Raw genomic sequence first — 27,371 nt, 5'->3', positions numbered from 1 at the left:
AGAGGACCTACACTGCAAGTGCTGCTGTGACCTCGGTCTGGAAGAGACAATGGCTGCTGCGACTGGGGAAAGGGCCCCTGCCTTCACTTCTGAAGAATTGGAGAAACTCGTGGATGGGGTCCTCCCCCAGTATGCGCTACTCTACGGTCCTCCAGACCAACAGGTAAGTACACTGGGACCATGCTTTGTGGACAATGCCTGGGTTGAGTCGGGTGGATGAAAGATGGTGGGGAGGGGAGCGATTGAGGCATGCATCAGACGACAGATGAGAGCATTGGCCACATGGCAAGGGTGGGGATGGGGGGCCACACACATCAAGCATGCAGAAGGTGATGATTTTTTTTCTCCCCCTGTACATGTCACATAGGTCAGCGCCCACCAGAAAGTCGCTATTTGGCGTCCCATCGCCAAGGACGTCCAGACCCTGGGGGTCCACAACAGACGGGGCACCCACTGCCGGAAGAGGTGGGAGGACATCCGACGCTGGAGTAGGAAGACGGCGGAGGCTCAGCTGGGGATGGCCTCCCAACTTAGGAGGGGTGCCAGTCGTACTTTGACCCCCCTGATGTCCCGGATCCTGGCGGTGGCCTACCCCGATTTGGATGGGCGCGTGAGGACATCACAGCAGACACAAGGGGGTGAGTATACTCTCATTCTGGTGACTTTGCGCGGTGGAGGTGTCTGGGTGGGGGAGGGGGGCTGTGGGTATCCCTAGGCCAGGGCGATTTCTGTAGGCTCGGCCCCTCCGTAAGGCCTGGCCCTGTGCCCCCGCCCCCCACCTCTGTAGGGTGCCAAGTACAGCTATTCATGGCCCTGTGTCATCTATGTGTGCAGTTGTCGTCCATAGGCTTGTAGGCCATGTCCCACTGATTGAGTAGTGGACCCCAAGTGCGCAGCGTAGTGCAGGGGGCTTCTGTGTCTGTCCTCTCCGCCAACGGTGTCGCCTATGCATGCACTCAACATGTCTTTCTTTCTCCCCCCCCCTTTTTTGTGGTCTTCCTGTTCATGTGTGCATTAGCATCATCAGGCGGAGGAGAAGTGGCATCGGAGCACGAGGGAGCTGCATCCCACATGGCCCTGGAGGGCCATGCAACGGACTCTGCGTACATCAGTGGACGGAGGGTGAGGGGAGCTCCATAGCGGGGACTCGTGCTGATGTCAGTGGCAGCGACTCGTCCTCTGAAGGGAGCTCCCTTGTGGTGGCGGCAACATCCGTGCACCCGCAACAACAGGTACAGCCGCCACCCAGCGCACCAGCACCACCATCCCAGCAGCCCCTCAGCGTTTGCCCCGTGCCCGCTCACCCAGGAAGGGGGGCATCTCCTTCGCCCCAGGCACGTCAGGCCCTGCCCCTGTCACCCCTGATGCCCTCAGTGAGGAGGTCATTGACCTCCTGAGGACCATCATTGTTGGGCAGTCTACCCTTTTGAATTCCATCCAGGGTGTAGAAAGGGAGGTGCACCGGAGTAATGCATACCTGGAGGGCATTCATTCGGGTCAGGCTGCCCATCAGCGATCGTTCAACTCTCTGGCCTCAGCACTGACCGCAGCAATTGTCCCTGTCTCTAGCCTCCCCCCTCCAACTTCCTCCACCCAGACCCAATCCCCTGTACCTCTGCCTATCCCAGACACACCTACAGACCAGCCTGCACACACCTCAACACCCAAGGGAAGTTCATCCAGACATAAGCACCACACATCACACAAGCATTCACACAAGCAACATCCACATGCAGACATACCAACACCCACTGCCTCCACTGTATCCCCCTCCTCCTCGTCTCCCTCCTCCCTCCCTGTGACGTCTCCACTCACACTTGCATGCACAACATCTTCAGCCACTACGTCCATCACCAGAACACCCACCAGAACACTCTGCACACGTGTAGTCACCACCCCCACTACCATTTACACGTCCCCTGTGTCCTCTCCCAGTGTGTCTGTCACCCCCTCTTCCAAACTACACAAACGCAGGCAGCCACCCACCCAACAGCCATCCACCTCACGACAGCCTCCAGCCCAAGCACCTGCACCCAAAGACACCAGACTTCACACTCCTACAACCACATCCTCTTCCTCCACTCCCATACCCACTACACCTACCCGTCCCTCTCTTTCCAAATTGATTTTCCTTTCCAAACTTGACCTCTTTCCTACAATTCCCCCACCCCGTCCGTCTCATAAGACTCCAATCAGCACCTCAGCCACCACCAAACCAGGACCGATCAAGACTGTTGTCCAAGGACTGTGGAGTCCCCCACCCTCAAGGGCAACTAGTTCTGCTAGGAGCCAGGGCACGGCCAGCCCACCCCTGGAAAAACACCCAAAGATTACCAGTGCCCGGCGCGAGAGGCCAAGGACACCAGGGACCAAAATCCTTACCCTGGCTCCGACTGGAAGTGTGGTGCCACCTGGCACACCGCTAAAGGTGGGAAAGGGCCACAGACGACCAGGGAAGGGTGGGAAGGGCAGCATGCCCGACAAGTCCGGCAGCAGGCCAGCTGCCCAGAAGGGCCCCACCAGCCCCATCCCAGGTGTGCAGGAGGACACCCAGAGGCCCGGTACGGCAGGCCAGGAGGGCCCGCAAGCCAACAGACAGATGGGCAGGAAGGCCCCGCCAGCCACATGTCAGGTGGCGAGTGACATCCATGCCTGGGCCGGAACCGCTGCACTGGACACTCATCTCAAGCACCGTTGAACTGGGCCCTTTCACTCAAGCACCGCTCCGCTGGGCACCGCCGTCTCAAGCACCGCTGAACAGGGCACCGCCGTCTCAAGCACCGCTGCACTGGGCCCTTCATCTCTAGCACTGCTGCACTGGGCCCTTCATCTCAAGCACCGCTCCGCTGGGCACCGCCGTCTCAAGCACCGCTGCACTGGGCCCTTCATCTCAAGCACCGCTGCACTGGGCCCTTCATCTCAAGCACCGCTGCACTGGGCCCTTCATCTCAAGCACCGCTCCGCTGGGCACCGCCGTCTCAAGCATCGCTGAACAGGGCACCGCCGTCTCAAGCACCGCTGCACTGGGCCCTTCATCTCAAGCACCGCTCCGCTGGGCACTGCCGTCTCAAGCACCGCTGAACAGGGCACCGCCGTCTCAAGCACCGCTGCACTGGGCCCTTCATCTCAAGCACTGCTGCACTGGGCCCTTCATCTCAAGCACCGCTGCACTGGGCCCTTCATCTCAAGCACCGCTCCGCTGGGCACCGCCATCTCAAGCACCGCTGCACTGGGCACCGCCATCTCAAGCACCGCTGAACAGGGCACCGCCGTCTCAAGCACCGCTGCACTGGGCCCTTCATCTCAAGCACCGCTCCGCTGGGCACCGCCGTATCAAGCGGCTCTGAACAGGGCACCGCCGTCTCAAGCACCGCTCCGCTGGGCACCACCGTCTCAAGCACCGCTAAACAGGGCACCACCGTCTCAAGCACCGCTGCACTGGGCCCTTCATCTCAAGCACCGCTCCGCTGGGCACCGCCGTCTCAAGCACCACTGCACTGGGCCCTTCATCTCAAGCACCGCTGCACTGGGCCCTTCATCTCAAGAACCGCTCCGCTGGGCACCGCCGTGTCAAGCACCGCTGAACAGGGCACTGCCGTCTCAAGCACCGCTGCACTGGGCCCTTAATCTCAAGCACCGCTGGCCCATTCGCGGAAGGGGCAGTGCCGCATCTGTGTCGGGCAGGGCTGCACGAAGCACTCTGGGCACCAGTCCCCCTCCAGAACCAGTGGACACTGTCATCCACTTGAGAGACTGTGGCTTTGCACTCCCCAGGATGGTACAGTGGGCAAGCCACCCACTGTATGGACTTGAGAGACTGTGGCTTTGCACTCCCCAGGATGGTCCAGTGAGCAAGCCACCCACTGTATGGACTTGAGAGACTGTGGCTTTGCACTCCCCAGGATGGTACAGTGGGCAAGCCACCCACTGTATGGACTTGAGAGACTGTGGCTTTGCACTCCCCAGGATGGTACAGTGGGCAAGCCACCCACTGTATGGACTTGAGAGACTGTGGCTTTGCACTCCCCAGGATGGTACAGTGGGCAAGCCACCCACTGTATGGACCTGAGAGACTGTGGCTTTGCACTCCCCAGGATGGGACAGTGGCCATGGAGGCCCCTCATGGATCTGGCGTTGTGTACTTATGTGGCTGAGGTGCCCCACCTTCCCTTCCCCCTGAGGTGCCTGTAGTTTTTCTATCTGATGCCCCTGCAGTGTTCTCTCCATTGGTGTCAGGTATCCTGTGTGGGCCTTGCCCATGTGATTTGGGCCCAGTGGTCCACAGACAATGACTGCTAAAAGTATCAGACTTTTAATATTTATGTATATATTAGTTTGAAATGTGTGATATTTTTATATGCCAATAATACAATATATTCGACTGTTTATGATCATTTCATTTTGTCTTTGCATTCTTCCGGGGGGTTGTAACAGTGATGTATTGCTATGCATTGATGTGTGTGTTGTAGTGGGTGAGGGTGGTGGTGGGTGTGTAGCGTATGTGTGCCCGTAATATTTTCTCCTCCCCCCTCCCCTGTGTCGTAGGTGCAGTACTCACCGTAGTCTTCTGCGCCGGCGTTCGTGCTCCTGGTAGAGGAGCAGACATACAATAGCTGGTAGGATGTGTAGTTCGGGTTCCATGCTGTCCAGATTCTTCGTGGGGTGTATGGAGGTGAGCGTTTTCCGTTTGAAATGTCTGTTTCCGCCGTGTTTTTATCGGCGGGGCTACCGCCCCGGAAAAGGTGGCGGATTGGTGGGTTGTGATAGGGTGGGCGGTACATTGACTCCCGCCTGTTTGTTGGCGGTGACCGCCGCGCTGTTTGTTTGTCCCGCCGTGGCGGTTGGAGTGTTAATGTGGCGGTCTCTGTTGGCGGTTTCCGCCAGGGTCAGAATTCCATTTTTTTAACCGCCAGCCTGTTGGCGGGTTAGCCGCCGCTTCAACACCGACCGCCAGGGTTGGAATGACCCCCTTAGTCTCCAGGGCATAGGTAGCCCACTGTTGGGGGTTCAAAATAACCCCAAACACCCAGCACCACTAACACGGGCTGGTCAGGTGCAGAGGTCAAACAAGAGCCAGAATAACGTGGGCCCCTATGGAGACGGGGGTACTCCGGTTCCGGGTTGCTTGCAGGTAAGTACCCACGTTGTCGAAGGGCAGACTAGGGGGGTTTAGAGAAACATTGAGGGGGCCCCAAGTAGGCACCAAACACACACCCTAATCGGCACGGGGGCGGCCGGGTGCAGGGTGCAAACAGCGCATCAAGTTCCCAATGGAACTCTATGGAGGGATCCCGGGGGTCACTTAGGCGCTGCAGGCAAGGCCCAGGTGGGCTTCTCAGGCAAGCCACCAAATGGATAGGGAGGAGGACTGCCTGCTGGTCACTGCTGCACTGGTGGTCGGTTTCTATCGAGTCTGGGGGCTACGGGTGCAGTGCTTCTCCAGGTGTCGGATATCTTCGTCCCGGGCAGTTACCGTCAGGGGGGTCCTCGGAATTCCACCTGCAGACATCATCGTGGAGGAGTGGAGAGGTCAGCCCAGGGTGGACACTTGGTCGTAATCACCTGGGGGTCCTCTCTGGAGAGTTGGGCCACCTGGACATGGGCCGTGGGAGTCAGTGCAGAGTGGTTTTGGACTCACGCTTCTGGAATGAGGTGGGGGTCCCTTGGAAGGAGTTTCCTTTTCTTCTTGTTTGACAGGTCCACTATCTATGGGAGTTTCTTGGTCCTCGGTGATGCAGACAGTTCCCTGGAGGCTTTTCAGGGGTCGCTGGTCCTGTAGAATGTGTTTGTAGTGAATCCTAGTTTGTTTTAATGGGATAACAGGAGTTAGCTTAGCCTTTGGCTTGCAGACTCGTGCCCCTGTCACTTAGTGACTTTTAACTTACTTAGTTTGCTCTGTCTTAGCCCATTAATTTAATTAATTCTTCTAAGATGGCTGCCATGTTTATAGTTAGGCCATTTGTTTAAGTTTATGTTATCAGTGCCACCGCGTGAAGGCGTCAAATCAAGCGACAAAGACAAACAAACTGTAGGTGTTCACATTAGGTACTTTCCCGCTTCACGCTTTTGAGGTAATTGTTTATATTGATTACCGTCCCAAGCATGCTGTGTTACCTATTGTTTGGGGACAACCTACATCAGGGGTTCAAGTAGATCTGTATAAATACACCTCACTTTAGACAGATAATCAGAGGGATTCCGACCAGGCACCATCGCTGCTATCGATGCTGCACGTCGCCTTGATGCTGACCCAGACTTCGTGTTCCTATGGAGTCTGAGCTAGAGACCTCATTCCAAGGTAACAAGGGTTGGAGGCTCTTCTCAGGGACATGATATTGGCAGATTAGGTTTAACATACCCAGCTCTCCTTTAGGTAGAAGGTTAGGTCTATCAGAATAGGGTAATAGGACATATTATACACTCTATGTCTTTCCATGTTACTGCAAGATGGTGGGGGTCTTTATAATCATGACTCTTGTTTTTACAATTCTGTCTCTTGCACTGTTCATTATCCTAATCATTGCAACCCGTGCAATTTACTGCAGATTGCAGATTGTGTTGAATAAAAACTATTGAAACCTTACTGCATCTTCATTATTGCCTATATTTGGTTGACACATGATGTATCTGTGAGAAAGGGGTAATCTCCGGTTAACCACGACACTCCCTAAGATGCCATACTCTTGAGTCCATGCGTAAAGGCTGCCACAAATCACCTTCAATTGTGTGGGGTTTTGGTGACGTACTGCTATTGAGCCGGAAGGGTTGGGACTACAGTTGCGACTTGTTGTAGGATAGGCATAGTCACCTACAAACATAAGTACTGTCATCTTTAAACCAGTAGTCTTGCCTAGAGCAAGAGTCCAACTACGAGACGTTGCTTTTCTTTTTCAGGGTTTTTGATGCAGGAGATAGGCCGATGGGGCTGGGGCCAAGTCAGTTGTTGTCTCCTTTTCTTCTTTGCGGGGTTTTCAGCTCAGCAGTCCTTTTTCTTTTCTTGAGGTCGCAAGGAATCTAAATCTCTTGGCTCAGGGAGCCCTTAAATACAAGGTTTAGGGGCGTTTTTAGTGTTAGAGGGCAGTAGCCAATGGCTACTATCCCTGAGGAGGGCTACACCCTCCTTGTGCCCACTTCCTTTGGGGAGGGGAGCACATTCCTATCCCTTTTGGCCCTGATCCTCCAAACCAAGATGGGGGATTCTGCAGGAAGGGGGTCATCTCAGCTCTGGACACCTTAGGGGTGGTCCTGGCTGAGATGGTCACTCCTCCCTGTTTTCCCTAATTTTCCCACCGGACTTGCTGCCAAAATTGGGTCTTTGTCCGGGGGCGGGCATCTCCACTAGCTGTCCTGGGGGCCCTGCAACCCGAGGCTTGCGACTTTGAGGCTCACTGCCAGGTGTTACAGTTCCTGCAGGGGGTAGGTGTGAAGCACCTCCACCCAGGGCAGGCTTTGCTTCTGACCACAGAGTGCACAAGGGCATTCACCCCATGTGGTCAGAAACTCGTCTGAAGTGGCAGATTGGCACAGACCGGTCAGTCCTACACTACCAGGCTGGCTGACATACATGGAGCATCTCTAAGATGCCCTCTGTGTGCATTTTTCTATGAATCCCACACTGGCATCAGTGTGGATTTATTGTGCTGAGACGTTTGATGCCAAACTTCCCAGTATTCAGTGTAGCCATTATGGTGCTGTGGAGCTCGTAATGACAAACTCCCAAACCATATACTCAATATGGCTACCCTGCACTTACAATGTCCAAGAACTGGCTTAGAAACTGTAGGGGTATATTGTTCATGCAGCTATGCCCTCACCTGTGGTATAGTGCACCCTGCCTTAGGGCTGTAAGGCCTGCTAGAGGAGTGGCTTACCTATGCCACAGGCAGTGATTTTGGGGGCATGGCACCCTCAGAGGGGTGCCATGTCAACTTTGTCTTTTTCTCCCCACTAGCAAGGCAGTGTGCATGGGCTGATGGAGGGGTCCCCCAGGGTGGCATAATACATGCTGCAGCCCTTGGGGACCTCCCCTGGCCACGGGGCCCTTGGTACCAAGGGTACCTTTTTACAAGAGACTTAACTGTGTGCCAGGGCTGTGCCAAATGTGGAAACAAAGGTACAGTTTTCGGGAAAGAACACTGGTGCTGGGGCTTGGTTAGCAGGGTCCCAGCACCCTTTCAATCAAAGTTTGCATCAACACTAGGCAAAAGGTGGGGGGCAACCATGCCAACAGTGGCATTTTCCTACAGCCGAAATCTGAGATCCTCCATAAGATTCATATCTCTTTCAGGATAATATTCATGCAGAGATACCCATGCAGTGCCACCCTTCACAGTAAGTTCAAACAAAGGCCTCTGCAGTAGGAGTTCAGAATGAGTCACCCAGACACAGCTTATTAATGCTCCCAAGTGCCAACATAGCAAGAAAATGAATGGAAATTGAAGAAGCTGTTAAAACATGTTTTTCTCAGGGTAAATCACCCACTGGACCAACTGTTTAAAGTTGAACACCACCAAGATCAAAATTGTGGTTTTCTGTAAGAACACTTCATCATGGGACTCCACCTGGTGGTCAACGGAGCAAGGACCAACACCCACCCCTACCACCCATGCAAAGAACTTCGGGATCGTCATTGTCAGCAAACTCAACATGACCGTCTCATGCCTCCAGGCCCTGAAGTTGCTGAGCAAGATTTTCAAATACTTCCTAATCAGAACCTGGAAAACTATCACACACACCCTTGTCACAAGCAAACTGGAATATGAGAACACCCTTTATCCATTCAGAAAGAGGATATGATTCACAAAGGAAAGGGACTCTCAGTCAAGTTCACATATTCATAACCACATCATCCACTTTCAGAAGGAAATCAGGGATCTCAGCTATGAGCGACTGAAATAATTTTCTGCGCAGGGGTCAGTAGGCTCTCTCACCAGCTGCAGCCCATCCATAGGAGCTGAGCTCACCTTTTGCCCCTCAAGAACAGTGTCTGTCAAGCTCAGCTTGACAGACACTCCTCATTTTCAGGATAGGCAGTCAGAAGCTAGACATGCAATAAATGCACAGGCTCCTGGCTGTCTGAGCTGAACTTTGCTGGGCTACGGATGTCACAGTTCATGCGGGCATGACTTCCTCAGCTCAGCAAAGGTCCTCGAGGGCCCCCCCCAGGTGATGAGGGTAGCGTCACTCATTGCCTCGGACCTGGGTGCTTTGGCTCTAAGCCCCGAAACACCCAGCGCTTAGAATCAGAGCCTTTTTGTCACAGAGTGGGGTGGAGTCAGCAGTTTTACTGACCTCATCCCATTCTGTGATGAGACTGGGACTGCTGCCTTCCCTCATTGGCTGGCCTAAGGTCAACCAATGAGGGAAGGTAGCAGTCTCAACCCTCCTGGGATCTCCGAGGCAGAGCTGCAGGTAAGTGTTATTTTTTTAAAATTAAAGTTTAGTGTGTGCATGTATGTTTGAATATTTGGTAATGAGTGTCATGAATAGATGTGTGGGTGTATGTGTGTTTGTGAATGAATGGGTGTAAGTGAGTGTGTATGTGTGCGTGTCCCGTCCACCCCCTCCCTCTTAAAATTACCAGCCACAACTGTCTCTCACAGGTACACTTTGGACCTGCCCTTGTCTCTGCCCACTAGAGCATTGTGCAATCTTGGTTAAGCAACACAAACTTGGAGCACTCCTTTGGTACAGAATTTCCGTTCTTGGGTTGGAAAAGTATGGCTTTCCAGACTTGGTTTAGTTGTGATAAGCTGCGACCCCGCAAGAGGCGATCAACATTTTACATTCAAGAGAAGAACATAACACGACTGAAATAAGGTAACACAACGCGTACTTATGGTGGTTAAACCTCCCTCGTGGCAATGCGTGCCCACTGTTGTTGGCAGCAGGCCATAATTCTAGAGTGAAAGTTTTATCTATGCGGAAATGGACTGCAGGCCCTCTATAATCTGAACAGCTCTTTATACCTGTGGTCTTTGTCATTTCTCCTAGCTGCACCTTGGATATTTGTGCCTGTGTTCCATAGTAGAAGACAAAGAGATGCTGTACACGATGCCTTATGGCACTTAGGGACTCAATATGCAAGACTGTGCTTTTTCTATATTATTGCCTCATTAACAGTAGACTTGACATCCTGTCTGTTCATTTTTCAGATAATGCAGTTACTGGGTCTGCCTAGAAAAAACACTTGCATTCCCCATGGAACATGTTCTTTACACTCAGTTTAAACCCACTCTTCCTCCATCTCCAGTGTTCCAGGCCACAGCATGGCCATCAAGGGCACTATAGCAATGTGGCTTAGCTGGAATCAACATGTCACCCTGACTGGTTCTGACTACACTCACCCCTGGCTACATTATTTCAGGAAGTCTGCAAACAGAAGGATAAAGAAGAAGATTAATGTCTTCAGAACTGAAAGCAGAATTTGGAATTTAAAGAAATGTTACTTTTTTGATTGCTCCGCCTTCCTGCCTGCGTCTCCAAAGTGGGATGAATGCTCGGCCTCAGGGGCTAAGGGTTTTCCACTTCTACTGACTGTGAGTAAACTCAGCATGCTCGTGTTAGGGGAACATTTCTCAAATACAGGACTCTTTCTAGTCACCTTCTTGATTATAACCGGGGGCAAGATCTGGACTCTGGTGCATCTTGCTGCGTTGACCTGACCAGAAGCAGGGGAGTTGAATGCTCCCTCTAGGTTGGAAGCTGATGATCTCTGTACATTTTCCCAAAGCCCAAAGATGACTGGTCGTAGTTGTCTGGGAGCAAACAGAATCAGAATATACCAAAGCCCACTACCCTGGAGTAACATTTGCATTTTAACATAAATTCCAGTGCTCAGCGCATAAAGACCATCTATTCAGTTGGGATCACACTTCAGCCTGAGAAGGTGCTAGTGATTTGTAGTTTTTGTGAGTATCACACTTTTAACTGCTCCATTTAACCAACATAATAATGGCCTTTTTTTCTTCAAAGCAACCATTCTTACTGGAATAATGTTGCTGTGTATAATTTACTGTTCTAAGCTGCATTTGCATGTTTAACTTGTGCCACTACTTAGAGTAAGTCTTGTCTTGTCGACTACACTCCCCTAAAAATTCAAGTATCTAGAAAGAGTATTTTGGTTATTTCTGCTGAATGCATCAGTATTTGTGGCCCTATGGCACCAGAGGTAAACAATGGAACCTCTACAAAATACAGTCTGGTAAATCAAGACTAACAGAAGACCCCAACTTCACAGGGTGGGTTGGGGGACTACAGATCAGCCAGAAAGGTATCAATCATTTGAAAAATGAATCGGACTTGCCTTTTAAAATTGAGTGTTGACGTACTGGCTGTTCCAAAGGTTTTTTTTCATTTGGCAGAGGCAAAAAACATATTAATGGCGTGTATGTGCTTCATGACATTTCAACACATGTGCATGCCATGGCAGCTGTTTTGGAAAGCGTTTTCTTTGAAAAAGCACCATTCTGATACCTGAATGGCATTTTCTCAAAGAAAGAATTCTAACAAGGTTCCCAGTGTATGCATATGCATCGCGAAGCGCTATGGGCAACGGCCATTTTTGCATGGTCCGTTAAACAACAGTATGCACACAAGAAGGGAGTGTCCCAGTATCAACGTGTAGCTGTTGTGCCTTCAGCAAAAATGTATTGGGAACCGGTGAGGTAGCAATGGTAGAGACAAGGTGCATGGGGAGAGCAAGAATTGAGCGACCTAGCAACTGCACGCTTGCTGCTTACTCTTCCCATGCACCTCGACTCTACCATTGCTTCCACACCCCTCGCTGAAAAAATGCTTTGCCATTTAAAAAAGAAAAAAAGAAGAAGTAAATAATGGGTCAGGAAGGAGGGGGCGCAGGAACCAGTAGCAAAGGAGGACCTAGAGAGTTGGGGTGAATAGATGTGAGCACCGGATAGCAGTGTGCCTCAGTTTGCAGCTGTTGGACATTTGCCCAAGAATTGTGTATCTAAAAAAATAAGTAAAAAGAAAATCATTGGGGGGGGGGATGCGGAGAACCAATGGTGAGGAGAGCAAGGAAAGACATAAAATTCCATTGAGACCTAAAAATCAAAGAACAAATTGTTCCTTGGTGTCAGCAGAGGAATAACACAAGACATTCAATCACAACATCGTAAAAAGGAGGCAGGGAGAGCAATGCATAGAGAGGAAATCCACCGAATAAAATAAGATGAAAAGAAGTAAATTATATATGAAAGTAATCCAATAAAGAGCAAGAGGCTGACTCAAAGAGCAATACATGCACTGTTCTAATGCCCAGGAAGCAAAGGATTTTCAGCAAATAAGCCACTATAGCTATTTGCAGGTCAGACCTAAAAATAGGCATAGGAGCTTAAGGTGTCTGCTAACATTTGTGATTGCCAAGGAGTCCACATAACTTAAAATGTGGTGTGACACAATTTAGCCATTAACGTTCCTTTGATGTGTTTTTGCATTGTTCAATTCAAAGAGTCTTACTCTAGCAGCATTACTAATGATAGGATAAAAATACCTCTAACCACTTTGGTTACATTATTTGTGGCACAAAACGTCTTTGGGAATGTCTACTTGTGTGGTGTATCACTTATTTAAACACAAGGGGGCAGAGTTACTAACATTTAGTGCAACACACCAAACCAATGTTGCTGTGCTTCGTTGCATGAAAGGAAGAGGAGAAAACAGTGTTCTGTCTACTACGACATGAAGCTGTTTTTATCTCCCCAGCACTGGTTCACTTTTGCCGTCCTTGAGTGGATACAAACAACCTAGCACCATAGTGAAAGGGTGTGTACCATTATCAAGCACAGGTTTTCCACTGAATGGGACTCTTCTAATCCAAAAACTATGCTTTGATACTTTTCTTACTTTGTATGGATGCAGCACACATGCAATGTTCGAAAAATGTGGAAGGTTTTAAAACTTGCCCCACCTGTCACAAAAAGGCATACTTTGTTTTGGCACAATTCCCTTTCTTTCAATGTTGGTAAATAGAGATTTGCTCCAAAACTCCTGGGTATTTGAATGTGAACGCCTATATACTACTGATGGAATGCCCCGTCTTGACTCAAAGTAGAGCGAACTAGCCCTATCCGCTACTTTGTTTTCTTTTGGCCAGCTTTCGAATGGAAAGGATTTGCATTGGGAAGTAAATACAACCACAACACTCTGCACCAGATTTGTACTACAAGAGTAACACAAACCCAGAACAAAGATTTAGGGGCTGATTTCGATCCTGGTTGAGGGGAGTACTCCGCCACAAACATGCCGGATATGCCGTCCGCCGTATTACAATCTTATTATATCTTATGCGGATCGTAATATGACGGACGGGATATCTGTCATGTTTGTGCAGCAGTATTCCAACTGCAAAGGACCTAAGTAAGGCCCTTAGTAAATTGGGGCCATTCAGAGCATGCATTCCTAAAGACATGACTGATATCCCGTCTCCCGTATTACGATCTTATTACATAGTCTGGGGAACGTAACATAGTGGACGGGGTACCTATCACCTTTGTGACGGAGTGTTCTATCCGCAAAGGACCTAAATCAGACCCTTAGTAAATCTGGGCCACTGAGAGCATGCATTCTTAAAGGCAACATCCTTAGTTGGCAGACGCCGTGTCTTTCATGGAGAAACAAAGCAGACATATTAGATCTCATAAATCCATCCATAGTGGACTGCAAGTTTAAAATCTCCACTGTTTTATAATTATTGTGGAATTTACCTCGTCCCAAATAGGAACAAACAATTCAAGACTCCCCTTGGCCTCTCACCACCACGGGTAGCTTTTACCACAGGCCCTGAGATTCGCAGGATTAGATTAGGAAGGACATTTCCTTATCTTTTTTCTTATTAAAAATACATGTATTGTTATTTTTTTCCGTTGAATTTCACAAACGTTTAGACTTGCTTGTTGTCAAATAGATGTTACTCCAAAAAACGAGTTTTAGTGCTCAGCCCTGAAACAATGGAGGATATAAAGGGTGATGTTTTCAAATCAAAACTCACTCGGACAGCCAAGCTAACTGGGAAGAAGTAGCTTTGGCCTCACACCTAACGATTGCCAGGCCTCGATGGCCACAGTCAGTTAACCACTATTTTTCCCTGCATTACAAGCCGACCTACCAGAAGTCAGGAATGGTTTGATGCATTTATTCAGCCCGTCAATGGTACATGTAACTAATGCAACGAGCTAATGAGACAACCAACATCCACTCCATAAGTGCAATAATGAAAAAACTGGAAAATCTAAGAACAGAGCTACAAAAAACACTAAAGACCTACATCTTAGTTGGCATGGACAGTGTCTGCAGTGTGCTTGTGCTTTGTCTCAGTGACTTCCTAATTCACAGAATGCTGTAGCGAGCTACCTCTTTTAAAGGAAAAAAAAAAAAAAATTCCAAACACTAGACAGGAAAGAGCAGCGCTTACCCAGGAAGAGCATGGCACTGCACCTGGCACATTGATTCTAGGTCAATGATGGTGAGCTTGCACCCATTAAGAGCTAATTTGGCCTTAAGACGACTGGCATGTAGGTGACTGTACTCAAGACAGTCCTTCACAGATACAGAGAAGAAGAGAGAGTTGCTGTTATGGTATAATGAAATACAATTTCTGATGAAGAATCTCATTATAATCAGGACCACACAACAAATTCCATTAATCAAGAATCAAAAAGTTCATTCAAGAGGATCAAGTTACATTATTTGACTTATAAAACAAAGCATTAGTACTTCCTGGTTCCTTGTGAGACTGTATGGTAAAGTTCAACAGTAGTCATTCTTTTTGATATCTTGCCTGATTGCATTCGTTGCTTTCGGAAGTGTTGGGGTCACAGCCACAGAACTGGCAGCCCTCTCCTCTGACCATGTTCCATGTTCCAGGGGCACATTGGTCACAGTTTATGCCAATCACATTGGGCAAACATGGACATTGGCCAGTTTCTTGGTCACAGACACACTGCTCTTCACCTTCATCTGGAGGACACTCAATTGGGTTAATGCCGCGAGAGTTGCAAGTGCATCCTTAAAAGAAGTTAAAAAAAACACAGTCATGATTTTCAGTCAGTTGTCCATGTGAAAAATCAAGCTTTACTCAAGGATATGAACAGCTTTGAGTCACTCCATGTATTGGTATGCCCTCCTTCTGTATTACGCACTGGCTTCTGTTGAAAAGCTCGTTAAGAGGCCACTGTTCATTGAGTGCTATTGTATGCATGGATGCATGCATGTATTGGTAACTCTAGAGTACAAGCCAAGCTGGGAAGCAACAATGCTCTGAACACACGCAAGAACCAAGAAAGAATGCACTCTGGGTACTGGGAAGCCCCAGTGAAAACATACTTCACATCTCGTTCTTTGTAGAAACCTTCAGGGGTTCAAATTTGAATTTTCGGCACACCCTTTCTACATCTTTTATTAGAAGTCTTCCCAGAGCTACAAACATTTAACAGAATCACCCGATCCTTGCAGTAGAAACATCCAGCTTGGAATACTGGAGCACCACCAACATTGGTATTCCAGTGAAAATACTTCAAAGGCTAGTACGTTTTACAACTTGGAACTTGTCTGGACTTTGTCTGCCCAATGATATTGCAAATCCCTCCATGTGCTGATGATCAAAAGTAGATAAAGGTTCAAGAATCTGTAGGGAATACATACGTGTTAGCAAGGTGGCACACACTCTAAAACTCTTCAGCCATAAAACAGACCTATGCCTTTTCTCATCTGTTCAGCTGGACTACAGGCTCTTACCTCCATATAAATGAAATAAATACACGATATATGAATAAATAAATAAATAAAGTCAATGAATTCATAGATAAATAAATAAAATAAAATTTTTGACCACTAACACTACCCGCAAGTAAATACCAGAGCCTGGACTTTCGCATCTGCATATAATAAAGGTGTCTGCACAGATTCCTTCAGCTCAAAACTTTACCAGCCGTAATAATAGCAGCCAAAAGGGACTCCCAGGAGATGGGACCATCACCCCTCTAATTCCACCAAGATCATCATGGCGTAGCCCCCTCCCCTCTGAAATCTTTTTTGACTGCTCCACTCAAATACCTTACTCGCTAAATCTCCCAGTAATCAGACATTCAATCAGGCACTGCCCATCCTTTAGGGCAGAGGGGCCACGCCCCACCATCTTTTGCCCCTCATGAAAAGTGTCTGTCAGGCTGAACAAAGGTCAGTCTGACAGACACTCTTCATGTTCAGGTCAGCAGCCAGGAGCAGACATGTGCGATTTGCGCAGACTCCTGGCTGCCTGAGCTGAATGAACTTTGCTGGGCTGAGGAGGTCACAGCTCCTATGGGCGTGACCTCCTCTGCTCAGCAGAGGTGCCTCGAGGCCCTCCTCTGGGTGACGAGGAAAGCATCATTCGCCCTGGGCGCTTCAGATTTAAGCCCTGAAGCACCCAGGGCGAGTGTCAATCAATGACACTTCGTTACAGAGTGGGGTGGGGTCAGCAGTCTCACTGACTCCATCCCACTCTGTGATGAGGCTGGGACTAGTCGGGAAGTGTGGCACAATGGTTAGAGCGGCAGACCCTGATGCAGAGATCTGGCCTGGGACCAGGGTTCAATTCCCACCTTGACGGGTCTTGGGCTCAATTCCCTTGGACCGGATAATTCTTGCCTCAGTGCCTAATCTAATTAATGGGTCCCACTCTGTAACTCTGGGAAATAGCTTATTTAATCTCCACAACGGCCCTCACAGCGCTTGGATGGCTGGCTTCACTCTGGGGCTATCCAGGAGTGGGTGCCTCACAGGGAAAAGGCAGGAGGGGTTCCACAGCGGTATGCGTACAGCGCCTTGAGACCCTAACAGGTGAGTAGTGCGCTATACAAGTGTGAAGTTTGGGACTGCTGCCTTCCCTCATTGGCTGACCAAGGCCAGCCAATGAGGGAAGGCAGCAGTCCCAACCCTTGTGGGACCTCCGAGGCTGAAGGTAAGTGTGTGTGATGCTTTAAAATGAATGTTTGGTGCGTGCGTGCATGTTTGAATGTTTTGAGTGTTGTTAATGGATGTGCGTACGTGTGTGTGTGAAAGAATGAGTGTGTGTGATCTTTTAAAATGAATGTTTGGTGCGTGCGTTCATGTTTGAATGTTATGAGTGTTAATGGATGTGTGTGTGTGCGTGCGTGTGTGAAAGAATGAGTGTGTGTGTGTGTGTGTGTGTGTGCTTTCCGCCTGCCCTCCTCCCTTCTAAAGCTGCCGGCCGCCACTGCATTCAATCCCTTTTAAAATTAATGAATTAAAATACATTTCCATACAAGACAAGTGTGCAAATATCAGCAGAAAGACAGCATCTATTTATATATATATATATATATATATATATATATATATATATATATATATATATATATCTTTTTTTTAGCGGCCACTGTTCTGTTGTCGATGGCCTATGGCAGGATTACTGCTCTGCACTTACTCTTGCAGTTCTGCTTCAGCGCAGATCCGAAGTAGCCAGGTCTACAGAACTGGCAGTTGGGCCCGTGCGTGTTGTGAAGACAGTTCAAGCACTCCCCAGTGACCCTGTCACAGGAGGCCGGGTCCATAACATCAATGTTGCTGTTACAAGAACATGGGATACACCTTTCTCCTTCTTGTCTGATGTTTTCATAAAACCCAGGAGGGCACTCATCACACTGGTTACCTAAGGAAAGCAAACAAATAAAAAATGTAATTCAAATTGTACAATAGCAAGTGGTGGCCCTAAAGATGTGGGGCCCAAGAATATTTCAAGTTTGTGCTTTAGGATTGAGAGGGGACACGGAGTCTCCGTCTCTTGTGGATCAACGAGGTGGGCATGGCGCATGCGAAGAACAACGAAAGAAACCCTTTCATTCCATCTTGGTGAGCTATTACCAATTAGGATTTCTCAAAATATTTTGTAAAGGTGTTAAATAGGCCTTTTAGCAGAGATAAAAGCTGCTAGTGAGAGGGGTATGTGATTGCAAGCGATTACTGGTTGAGGGGGTGAGGGTGAAACACTACTCAAGCAGCAACCACAATTCTTGCCAGGGTAAAACACAAGCAAACCTCAACTGAAACTGTGCTCAACCCTCTGGTACCTTGGCACAAAGCAGTCAGGCTTAACTTAGAGGCAACATGTAAAGACTTATGCAGTTCTTCAAACAGTAATAAAGTGAAAACACAACACAAGAAACAGTTAGAAAAATAGGGTAACATTTAATAAATTATTTGAGACCAAAAGAAGTAGAACAAGAGATATGCAATTTTAAATAAAGAGCTTAAAACTGTGGTTTTCTGGTTGCGCGGGACAGGGATAAAGTAACAAGTCCAAGCCGACCACAATGGACCACTGGCCAGATACAGGGAGCAAGTCTCAAAAGCTGGACGCAAGAGGGGTGTCTGGATTTGATGGATCTGAAGCTTGGATGATTGCCTTTGGAACCCCACCTTCATAGCCAGTGAGGGAGACACGAAGCTGGAATGTGCCCTCTAAGGAAACCAACAGGAGGAAAAAGTGAAAAGCAGACAAAACCTCTGGAATTCACCACCACAGCAGCACACAGGTCACAAATAAAGAACAGGAACAGGGAATCCAGGAGCATTGCTATGCACTTGATAGTTCTTCCAGTGGGTTTAAGTAGGAAGAAATGACCTGGAAGAAGTCAGGTGTCAAGGGAAGTAATTCCCCTTATCTTGGGCTAGACAATCCCCATAGAAATGAATAAGACAACAGCCATGATGGATTGGGTAGATAATATGGAAGCCTTGCCCATCATGCATCATCAGTTCCAGGTCAAAAGCTTTCTGTGGGAGGCATGGCATTTGCCAGGACTTCAGCCTCCCCCGCGAGTAGCCAACACAGAGGAGGACCTGCCACTAGGGTAAGCAACAAAATGTAAGTGTGGGAGTATCTGCCTGACAAGTCTGAACCCCAGCAGTGAGATGCGCTTGGCAGGCTCATACCGCAAAAATACCGGGGTGTATCCTGCAAGCGCACCCAACAGTATACCCCTGTTCGAAACATTGCGTTGGACAAGAAGACATATATTGTTCTATATCTTTTACTACTGTAGGTCATCAGAAGGATCAAAAGATCAAATTCAGAGTAGTATTCTTATCACAATGACCTGCACTTAAGGTGTCATAACAGTAATTCAAAACAGTCCTTTACAAATAAGGAATTGAGACAAGTGAGTCTTTCTTGAAAGTTTTATAGGTAATCCTGTTTCTTTATATCGAATGTTTCACAAATATTCTTCAGCTCTTCTTTACTCAGTGATTGATAAGCTTGCTTGACTTCTTCCAAAAACGAAACAGCTATAGTTATTATCTATTCTATAGCCAATAAGATTTGTGGTTGAGTTTCCTGAGGAGGAGAATTCGGACGAGATAGACAATCAGATAGGACATTACTAGATCCCGGAATATAGATAACTGAAAAATCGAACTGGGAAAAAATATGCCCAACGGGCTTGTCAACTGTTTCAAAATTGAAAGTTTTGCAACACTTGCAAATTTTGATGATTTGTCCTGATCTCAAAAGCGTGATCAGCTCCTTGGAGGAGGTGTCTTCATTCCATAAATGCTTCTCTCATAGCTAATAATTCTCTTTGAATTATGGAATAGTTGTGTTCCGAAGATGACAAAGATCATGAATAGTAAAACATAGGATGTTCTAAGCTAACATCTTCTTGTGGTTGCAGTTATTCTACCTCTAGCACCCTTCCTGGTGCATCAGTTTCTACAATTCATTTCTTCATCGGATTTGGTTGTCTCAAGATGGGAGCGAAGGCTTTCTTTAAAGCATGAAAGGCTGTTTCAGCTTGATGATCTCAATGAAAAGCGGCACTCAGGTTTTCCTTCTTCAGTAATCAAGAAATCTGGGATGAGTACTCAGAAAAATTGTGAATGAATTGCCTGTATAAATTGGCAAATCCCAAGAAGCTTTGTGCTTCCTTAATAGAGGGATGGGAAGGCCATTTTAAATCTGCTTGAATGTTTTTGGGATCCACAGAAATCTCACTGGGAATTCCAGTGTAGGAAGCTGGCTATCCATGTAGTGGACCAATGTATGGGGACACTATGCAGATATTCCATAGCAACCCTTATTGGCAGATAGGGGTTACAATAATAACCCTTAAATCTTTCTTTTGTGGTAGAGTGGGTGAGCAGTTAAGCTTATTAGAGGACAGTGTTGAGCATTTATTGTACCAACAGAGCCAGTAAGCGAAACACACACTTGATAAAGAAATCCAACACCAATTTATAAAAATAACACAGATTTTTATATGAATTTAGATGCAAAGATCATTAGAATCAGGTGAGTAGTTTTCGAGATACATTTTTTTAATAGATTTCAAAAGTTCACACAGTGCAATTTCGGAAGAGGCAATGTAATCCTATGGGAGGAAACATGTATTGCATTCTGGAAATTGTCAGTGACTTTCAGGATTGTTCCTCAGGACTTAAGGTGAGTATGGGGCAAGGTCCAAGGCTGAGGGTTCTGGGCCATCTGGGTGCAGAGGTGTGTTACAGCCTCGGTGTCCCATTCACTTCAAAGGAGATTGGTCCGGTTGGAAAGAGACTGCAGGCAGGGACTGGGGAGCCAGTCCAGGGGAACCCACAGGGGGGCTCGACCCTTGAGATGCTCGGGCATGTAGGGACACTGTTGGTCCACTTCTCCTCAGGCTGTGGAGCTCAGGTGCAGTGGTGTCTCTTGGTGTTGGGTTCCACTGCAGGAGACACTAGCAGTTGGAGGTGGCCTGCAGAAAGAGGCTGCAGGCAGAGACTGGAAGTCCAGTCTGGCCAAATCCAAGGTTGTACTCAGCTTCCGAGGGTCTCTGGACTCCCTGGGCACCATTAACTCCCTAGAACTTGGGCTCTGGTGCGCAGGTGCAGAGGCACTTTGAGGTGTCTTGCGGCGGTAGTCGGGGACTCACTCTTTGTCTTGGGTTCTGCAGAAGCGGGGCCACTCTTCAAGTGGGTCTCACTGCCCCTGAAGTCACTTGTCATGCAGGTTGTTTTTCCTTGTTGTTGGTGTACGGACTGGCCTCAACAAGCCTTGGCTACTGCAAGGGGTCCAGTACCCTGGGTGCATGTCACCAGTTTGAATTTATTAAGATGAGGTGTTTGATACCAAACACCACTATTTTCCATGCAGCCATCATGTAGCTAGGTCACTCATGCTGACCAGTGTCCAGTGTGTGTTTTAAGATGGCTGCCCGGTCAGTTGCAATGTCTAGGAATGGAACCAGACATTGTAGGATCCTGGGTTTTGGTTGCACTAGTCCCCCACACTTTTGCCAGGTTTCTGATGTGACTTCTACCTAAGTGCACTGGGATCCTTCTAACCAGGTCCCCAGTGCCAGTGTTCCTTCCACAAAAACATGACCACTGTTCACTTGATCCCCAAGTGGCCAAGCCTTTAGCACCTCTGTAAGTGTCCAGTAAGTAGTACCTCTGATCCCTACGGCATAGGTACTAGAGAGGGTCCCTAAGAGCTGCAGCATAACCTGTGCCACTCTAGGGGTCCCAGCACCAAACTCATATAGACTTTCACTGCAGTGAAAACATGACATGACACACTTGTGTCCCATGTCCCCTAGCACTGCATGTGATATTTGTAAGTCAACGCTACAGCATGCCTTATAGCCCTAAGGCAGGCTGCACTATATTACATGTGTGGACATATCTGCAAGAGAAGATATGACCCTGCTATTTCTATGTTGATTCGTAGACATATTAAGTGATCAGGGAAGCCATTTTAAGTACATGTGCTAGACACTGGTCATTATGGGTTCCCCAGCTACATGATGGCTTCACTGAAACTAGGACTGTTTGGTATCAAACATCTCATATTAATAAGCCCTCATTGATTCTGGTGATGGATTTATTAATACATGCACCCAGAGGGCACATTGGAGGTGCCCCTTCAAAACCTAACAACTACTGGGGTGCTGACTGGTTTCCAATAGCCTTGCACCAACAGACCAGTTTCTGACCCTCAAGGGTGAGGAGAGCCTTCACTCTTGGGCAGTCGGGAACACAGCCTTCTCTGGTAGGGGTGTTACACACCCAGCCCAAGAGTATGACCTGTAAATTGGCATTCCAAGGCAGAATGCTTCAAAGAGCCCACCACCTTTGGTTTGTGGATATGGCTTCCCTAGGAGGTGAGGAGATGCTGACCCCTCAGGCCAGGGCCTTTTGGCATCTGGATAGGTGGGAAAATTAACAGTGCGGGAGGTATTGCACTGCCAAGCTGTACACACCTCTAGGGTGACCAACCTGAAGTGAACACAAAATTAGGGATTCCGCCATCTTCAGTGTGCTGGAATTAGGAATTCGTGGACAGGCTGATGCCCACTCCCCTAAGGAAGTGGTCTTCTAGGAGGCATGCTGACCCTGGGGTAAGTAGCCAATTGGCTACTACCCCTCACTCCCTTTAACACCCCTAAAATTAGTACTTAGGTGACCCCCTGATACCAGACTTCAGCCTTGCTGGACTAGAGAAGAAGGAGGACTCAAAGAGCTGCAAAAAGCAAGAACTGAGGAGCAGCAATTGACCTGGCTCCTACCCCACCTGCCTGCCTGCTGTCCTTGAAAATTGCACCAAAGATGATTCGTCCTGCATCTGTTCTGCCTCCAAAATCCTGGAAGGACTGCCTGCATTTAGAGAAGTAACCAGGACCTCCCGTGGAGTAGCAGAGCTGCTTTTCTTCACTCATCAAAGAAGACTCACGAGGACTCCAGACAACCAAAACCCGACACTGAAAAGCACCATTGCACCTGTGCCACCTAGCTGGAGTTGAAGTGGGTCAGCATGGTCCCCAGGCCCTCTAGAGCCAATGCCCACCTTGGGTTTTCCAAAAGTGGACTTCCTGATGCTAGCTGCAGGCTCTTTCTGCAGGCCCTCTCCAACTACGAGTAACCCCGCATGGGAACCCAGCGCCAAAAGACACCGCTGCACCCGAGCCCCACAGCTCCAGGAGAAGTGGGCCAATGGTGTCCCAACATGCCGGAGAATCTCAAGAGTCAAGCTCCCCTTTGGGAGGTCCCCCAGACTGACCCCCTCAGTCTTAGCTTGCAGCCTCTTTCTGACAAGACCGATCTTCTTTGAAGTGAATGGGACACCCGATGCTGTAACACACCTCTGCACGCAGATGCCCCAAAGCCCAAGAGGTGAACTGTTAGTGCTGCTTTGGACCTTGTCCCACACTTAACTCAACTCCAGAAAACTAATCCTGTAAGTTGCTACTAAGTACCAATATGCAGTATATGTTTTCTCCCATAAGATAACATTACTGCACCAAAAATTGCAGTGTCAACTTTGAAAACTGTAAAAATTCATAACTCGAAAAGTGCGTACCTGATTCTGATGATGTTGGTAGCTAAATTCATATAGAAGTACATATTATGTTTATAAATTGGTGTTGGACTTCTTTATTGAATGTGTGTCTCACTTACTGCCCATGTGTGTGCAATATATGCTTAGCACTACCCTCTGACATGCCTAACTGCACTCCCACAATACCACAAAAGAGCATTTGGGGTGTAATTTGTCCCTCTTTAATTCTTTGGGGTTTGCCTGGACTCTTTGTATAGTGTACCTCTTTTTGGTCCACTATAAAAAAAAGAGCCAGCTTCCCATAGACATCACAGGGGCATACCTGCTCATGCTGATATGTCCTCACATGTGTTATAATGCACCCTGCCTTAGGATTCTTAAGGCCTGCTGTAGGGGTGACTTACATATAATGCATGCAGTGACTTTGGCACGGCACACAATGTGTGTGCCATGTCGTGTTTTCACTTAGGGTTTGCACCCTGAAGGCACATTCAAAAGATCTGAAAAGATAGAATCCATGAAGCGCTGAAAAATAGATGGGACATTACATAAACTGAATGACATGACCTGGTATTCAAAATGTCTGAACAGAGTCCGGAATGACATTTTCCATTCACCTCCTGGACTTATTCTCAGTAAATGATACGTCACTCTAAGATCTAACTTAGAATTTACTTGAGTCCACTTGAGTCCCTGTGACTGACTCCACAATATACCGATGCTTAATTGTGATCTTGTTTAGTCCCCTGTAGACTATACAGGAGCTTAATTCATCTGATTTTTTGGCACAAAGAACAAAGTACCCCCGGCAGGAGAAGCAGAAGGATCTATCAGGCCATTCACTAAATTCTGATCACACTGACATAGAACATTCTTTTCTGTCCCAGACAGCAGGCATATCATACCGTGAGGTATTTCTGACCCTGGTACTAGATTTATGGCACAGTCCCATTACGATGTGGAGGTAAGGCCTGAACTTTTAACTTTTTAAAGACGTTGCAAAAGTCATATTAATATGTAAGGATTTAAGGCAAACTTGCCATCATTGTTGCTGGTCTTTCAATGGTAAGCAATGTACCCTGATCTTCCCCTTGTTTAGAAGGAAGACACTTGTGGGTACAATATTCAGAACTGAAAGACATAATCCTGGTTACCCAATTAATATACAGGTTGTGACAAACTAGGCATGACACGGCAAAAAGCACAGGATGGTTTGGTGATGAAATTAAATCAAATTCTATACATTCTCATTGATTAAACATGCCCTCTTGAAAAGACAGTGTAAGGAAATGCCTCCTTGGCATGGTTGCCCCCTGACTTTTTGCCTTTGCTGATGCTATGTTTACAATTGAAAGTGTGCTGAGGTCTGCTAACCAGGCCCCAGCACCAGTGTTCTTTCCCTAACCTGTACTTTTGTATCCACAATTGGCAGACCCTGGCATCCAGATAAGTCCCTTGTAACTGGTACTTCTAGTACCAAGGGCCCTGATGCCAAGGAAGGTCTCTAAGGGCTGCAGCATGTCTTATGCCACCCTAGAGACCCCTCACTCAGCACAGACACACTGCTTACAAGCCTGTGTGCTAGTGAGAACAAAATGAGTAAGTCGACATGGCACTCCCCTCAGGGTGCCATGCCAGCCTCTCACTGCCTATGCAGTATAGGTAAGACACCCCTCTAGCAGGCCTTACAGCCCTAAGGCAGGGTGCACTATACCATAAGGTGAGGGTACCAGTGCATGAGCATGGTACCCCTACAGTGTCTAAACAAAACCTTAGACATTGTAAGTGCAGGGTAGCCATAAGAGTATATGGTCTGGGAGTCTGTCAAACACGAACTCCACAGCACCATAATGGCTACACTGAAAACTGGGAAGTTTGGTATCAAACTTCTCAGCACAATAAATGCACACTGATGCCAGTGTACATTTTATTGTAAAATACACCACAGAGGGCACCTTAGAGGTGCCCCCTGAAACTTAACCGACTATCTGTGTAGGCTGACTAGTTTTAGCAGCCTGCCACAAACCGAGACATGTTGCTGGCCCCATGGGGAGAGTGCCTTTGTCACTCTGAGGCCAGTAACAAAGCCTGCACTGGGTGGAGATGCTAACACCTCCCCCAGGCAGGAATTGTCACACCTGGCGGTGAGCCTCAAAGGCTCACCTCCTTTGTGCCAACCCAGCAGGACACTCCAGCTAGTGGAGTTGCCCGCCCCCTCCGGCCAGGCCCCACTTTTGGCGGCAAGGCCGGAGAAAATAATGAGAAAAACAAGGAGGAGTCACTGGCCAGTCAGGACAGCCCCTAAGGTGTCCTGAGCTGAAGTGACTCTAACTTTTAGAAATCCTCCATCTTGCAGATGGAGGATTCCCCCAATAGGGTTAGGATTGTGACCCCCTCCCCTTGGGAGGAGGCACAAAGAGGGTGTACCCACCCTCAGGGCTAGTAGCCATTGGCTACTAACCCCCCAGACCTAAACACGCCCTTAAATTTAGTATTTAAGGGCTACCCTGAACCCTAGAAAATTAGATTCCTGCAACTACAAGAAGAAGGACTGCCCAGCTGAAAACCCCTGCAGCGGAAGACCAGAAGACGACAACTGCCTTGGCTCCAGAAACTCACCGGCCTGTCTCCTGCCTTCCAAAGATCCTGCTCCAGCGACGCCTTCCAAAGGGACCAGCGACCTCGACATCCTCTGAGGACTGCCCCTGCTTCGAAAAGACAAGAAACTCCCGAGGACAGCGGACCTGCTCCAAGAAAAGCTGCAACTTTGTTTCCAGCAGCTTTAAAGAACCCTGCAAGCTCCCCGCAAGAAGCGTGAGACTTGCAACACTGCACCCGGCGACCCCGACTCGGCTGGTGGCGATCCAACACCTCAGGAGGGACCCCAGGACTACTCTGATACTGTGAGTACCAAAACCTGTCCCCCCTGAGCCCCCACAGCGCCGCCTGCAGAGGGAAACCCGAGGCTTCCCCTGACCGCGACTCTTTGAACCTAAAGTCCCGACGCCTGGGAGAGACCCTGCACCCGCAGCCCCCAGGACCTGAAGGACCGGACTTTCACTGGAGAAGTGACCCCCAGGAGTCCCTCTCCCTTGCCCAAGTGGAGGTTTCCCCGAGGAATCCCCCCCTTGCCTGCCTGCAGCGCTGAAGAGATCCCGAGATCTCTCATAGACTAACATTGCGAACCCGACGCTTGTTTCTACACTGCACCCGGCCGCCCCCGTGCTGCTGAGGGTGAGATTTCTGTGTGGGCTTGTGTCCCCCCCGGTGCCCTACAAAACCCCTCTGGTCTGCCCTCCGAAGACGCGGGTACTTACCTGCAAGCAGACCGGAACCGGGGCACCCCCTTCTCTCCATTCTAGCCTATGTGTTTTGGGCACCACTTTGAACTCTGCACCTGACCGGCCCTGAGCTGCTGGTGTGGTGACTTTGGGGTTGCCCTGAACCCCCAACGGTGGGCTACCTTGGACCAAGAACTAAGCCCTGTAAGTGTCTTACTTACCTGGTTAACCTAACAAATACTTACCTCCCCTAGGAACTGTGAAAATTGCACTGTGTCCACTTTTAAAACAGCTATTTGTGAATAACTTGAAAAGTATACATGCAATTTTGATGATTTGAAGTTCCTAAAGTACTTACCTGCAATACCTTTCGAATGAGATATTACATGTAGATTTTGAACCTGTGTTTCTTAAAATAAACTAAGAAAAGATATTTTTCTATATAAAAACCTATTGGCTGGATTTGTCTCTGAGTGTGTGTACCTCATTTATTGTCTATGTGTATGTACAACAAATGCTTAACACTACTCCTTGGATAAGCCTACTGCTCGACCACACTACCACAAAATAGAGCATTAGAATTATCTATTTTTACCACTATTTTACCTCTAAGGGGAACCCTTGGATTCTGTGCATGCTATTCCTTACTTTGAAATAGCACATACAGAGCCAACTTCCTACATTGGTGGATCAGCGGTGGGGTACAAGACTTTGCATTTGCTGGACTACTCAGCCAATACCTGATCACACGACAAATT

At 48.3% G+C, this 27,371-nt stretch overlaps 1 protein-coding gene across 2 annotated transcripts in view; it reads right to left on the bottom strand.

The window, feature by feature from the left end:
* Nucleotides 1-27,371, bottom strand: part of LAMB4 (laminin subunit beta 4) — a 724,082-nt gene that overhangs the window by 222,133 nt on the left and 474,578 nt on the right. For both annotated transcript variants that reach the window (XM_069229818.1, XM_069229820.1), the window contains exons 23-24: nt 17,444-17,668; nt 14,798-15,024 (exon numbers count right to left, since the gene is read on the bottom strand). In XM_069229818.1, the coding sequence (XP_069085919.1) occupies nt 14,798-15,024; nt 17,444-17,668 (452 nt within the window). The remainder of the gene's footprint in view (nt 1-14,797; nt 15,025-17,443; nt 17,669-27,371) is intronic.

This window comes from Pleurodeles waltl, chromosome 4_1 (genome assembly GCF_031143425.1).
Source record: "Pleurodeles waltl isolate 20211129_DDA chromosome 4_1, aPleWal1.hap1.20221129, whole genome shotgun sequence".
Classification (NCBI taxonomy): Eukaryota; Metazoa; Chordata; class Amphibia; order Caudata; family Salamandridae; genus Pleurodeles; species Pleurodeles waltl.
The sequence above is the reverse complement of the archived record's forward strand: the minus strand, read 5'-3'. Positions and strand labels throughout refer to the sequence as shown.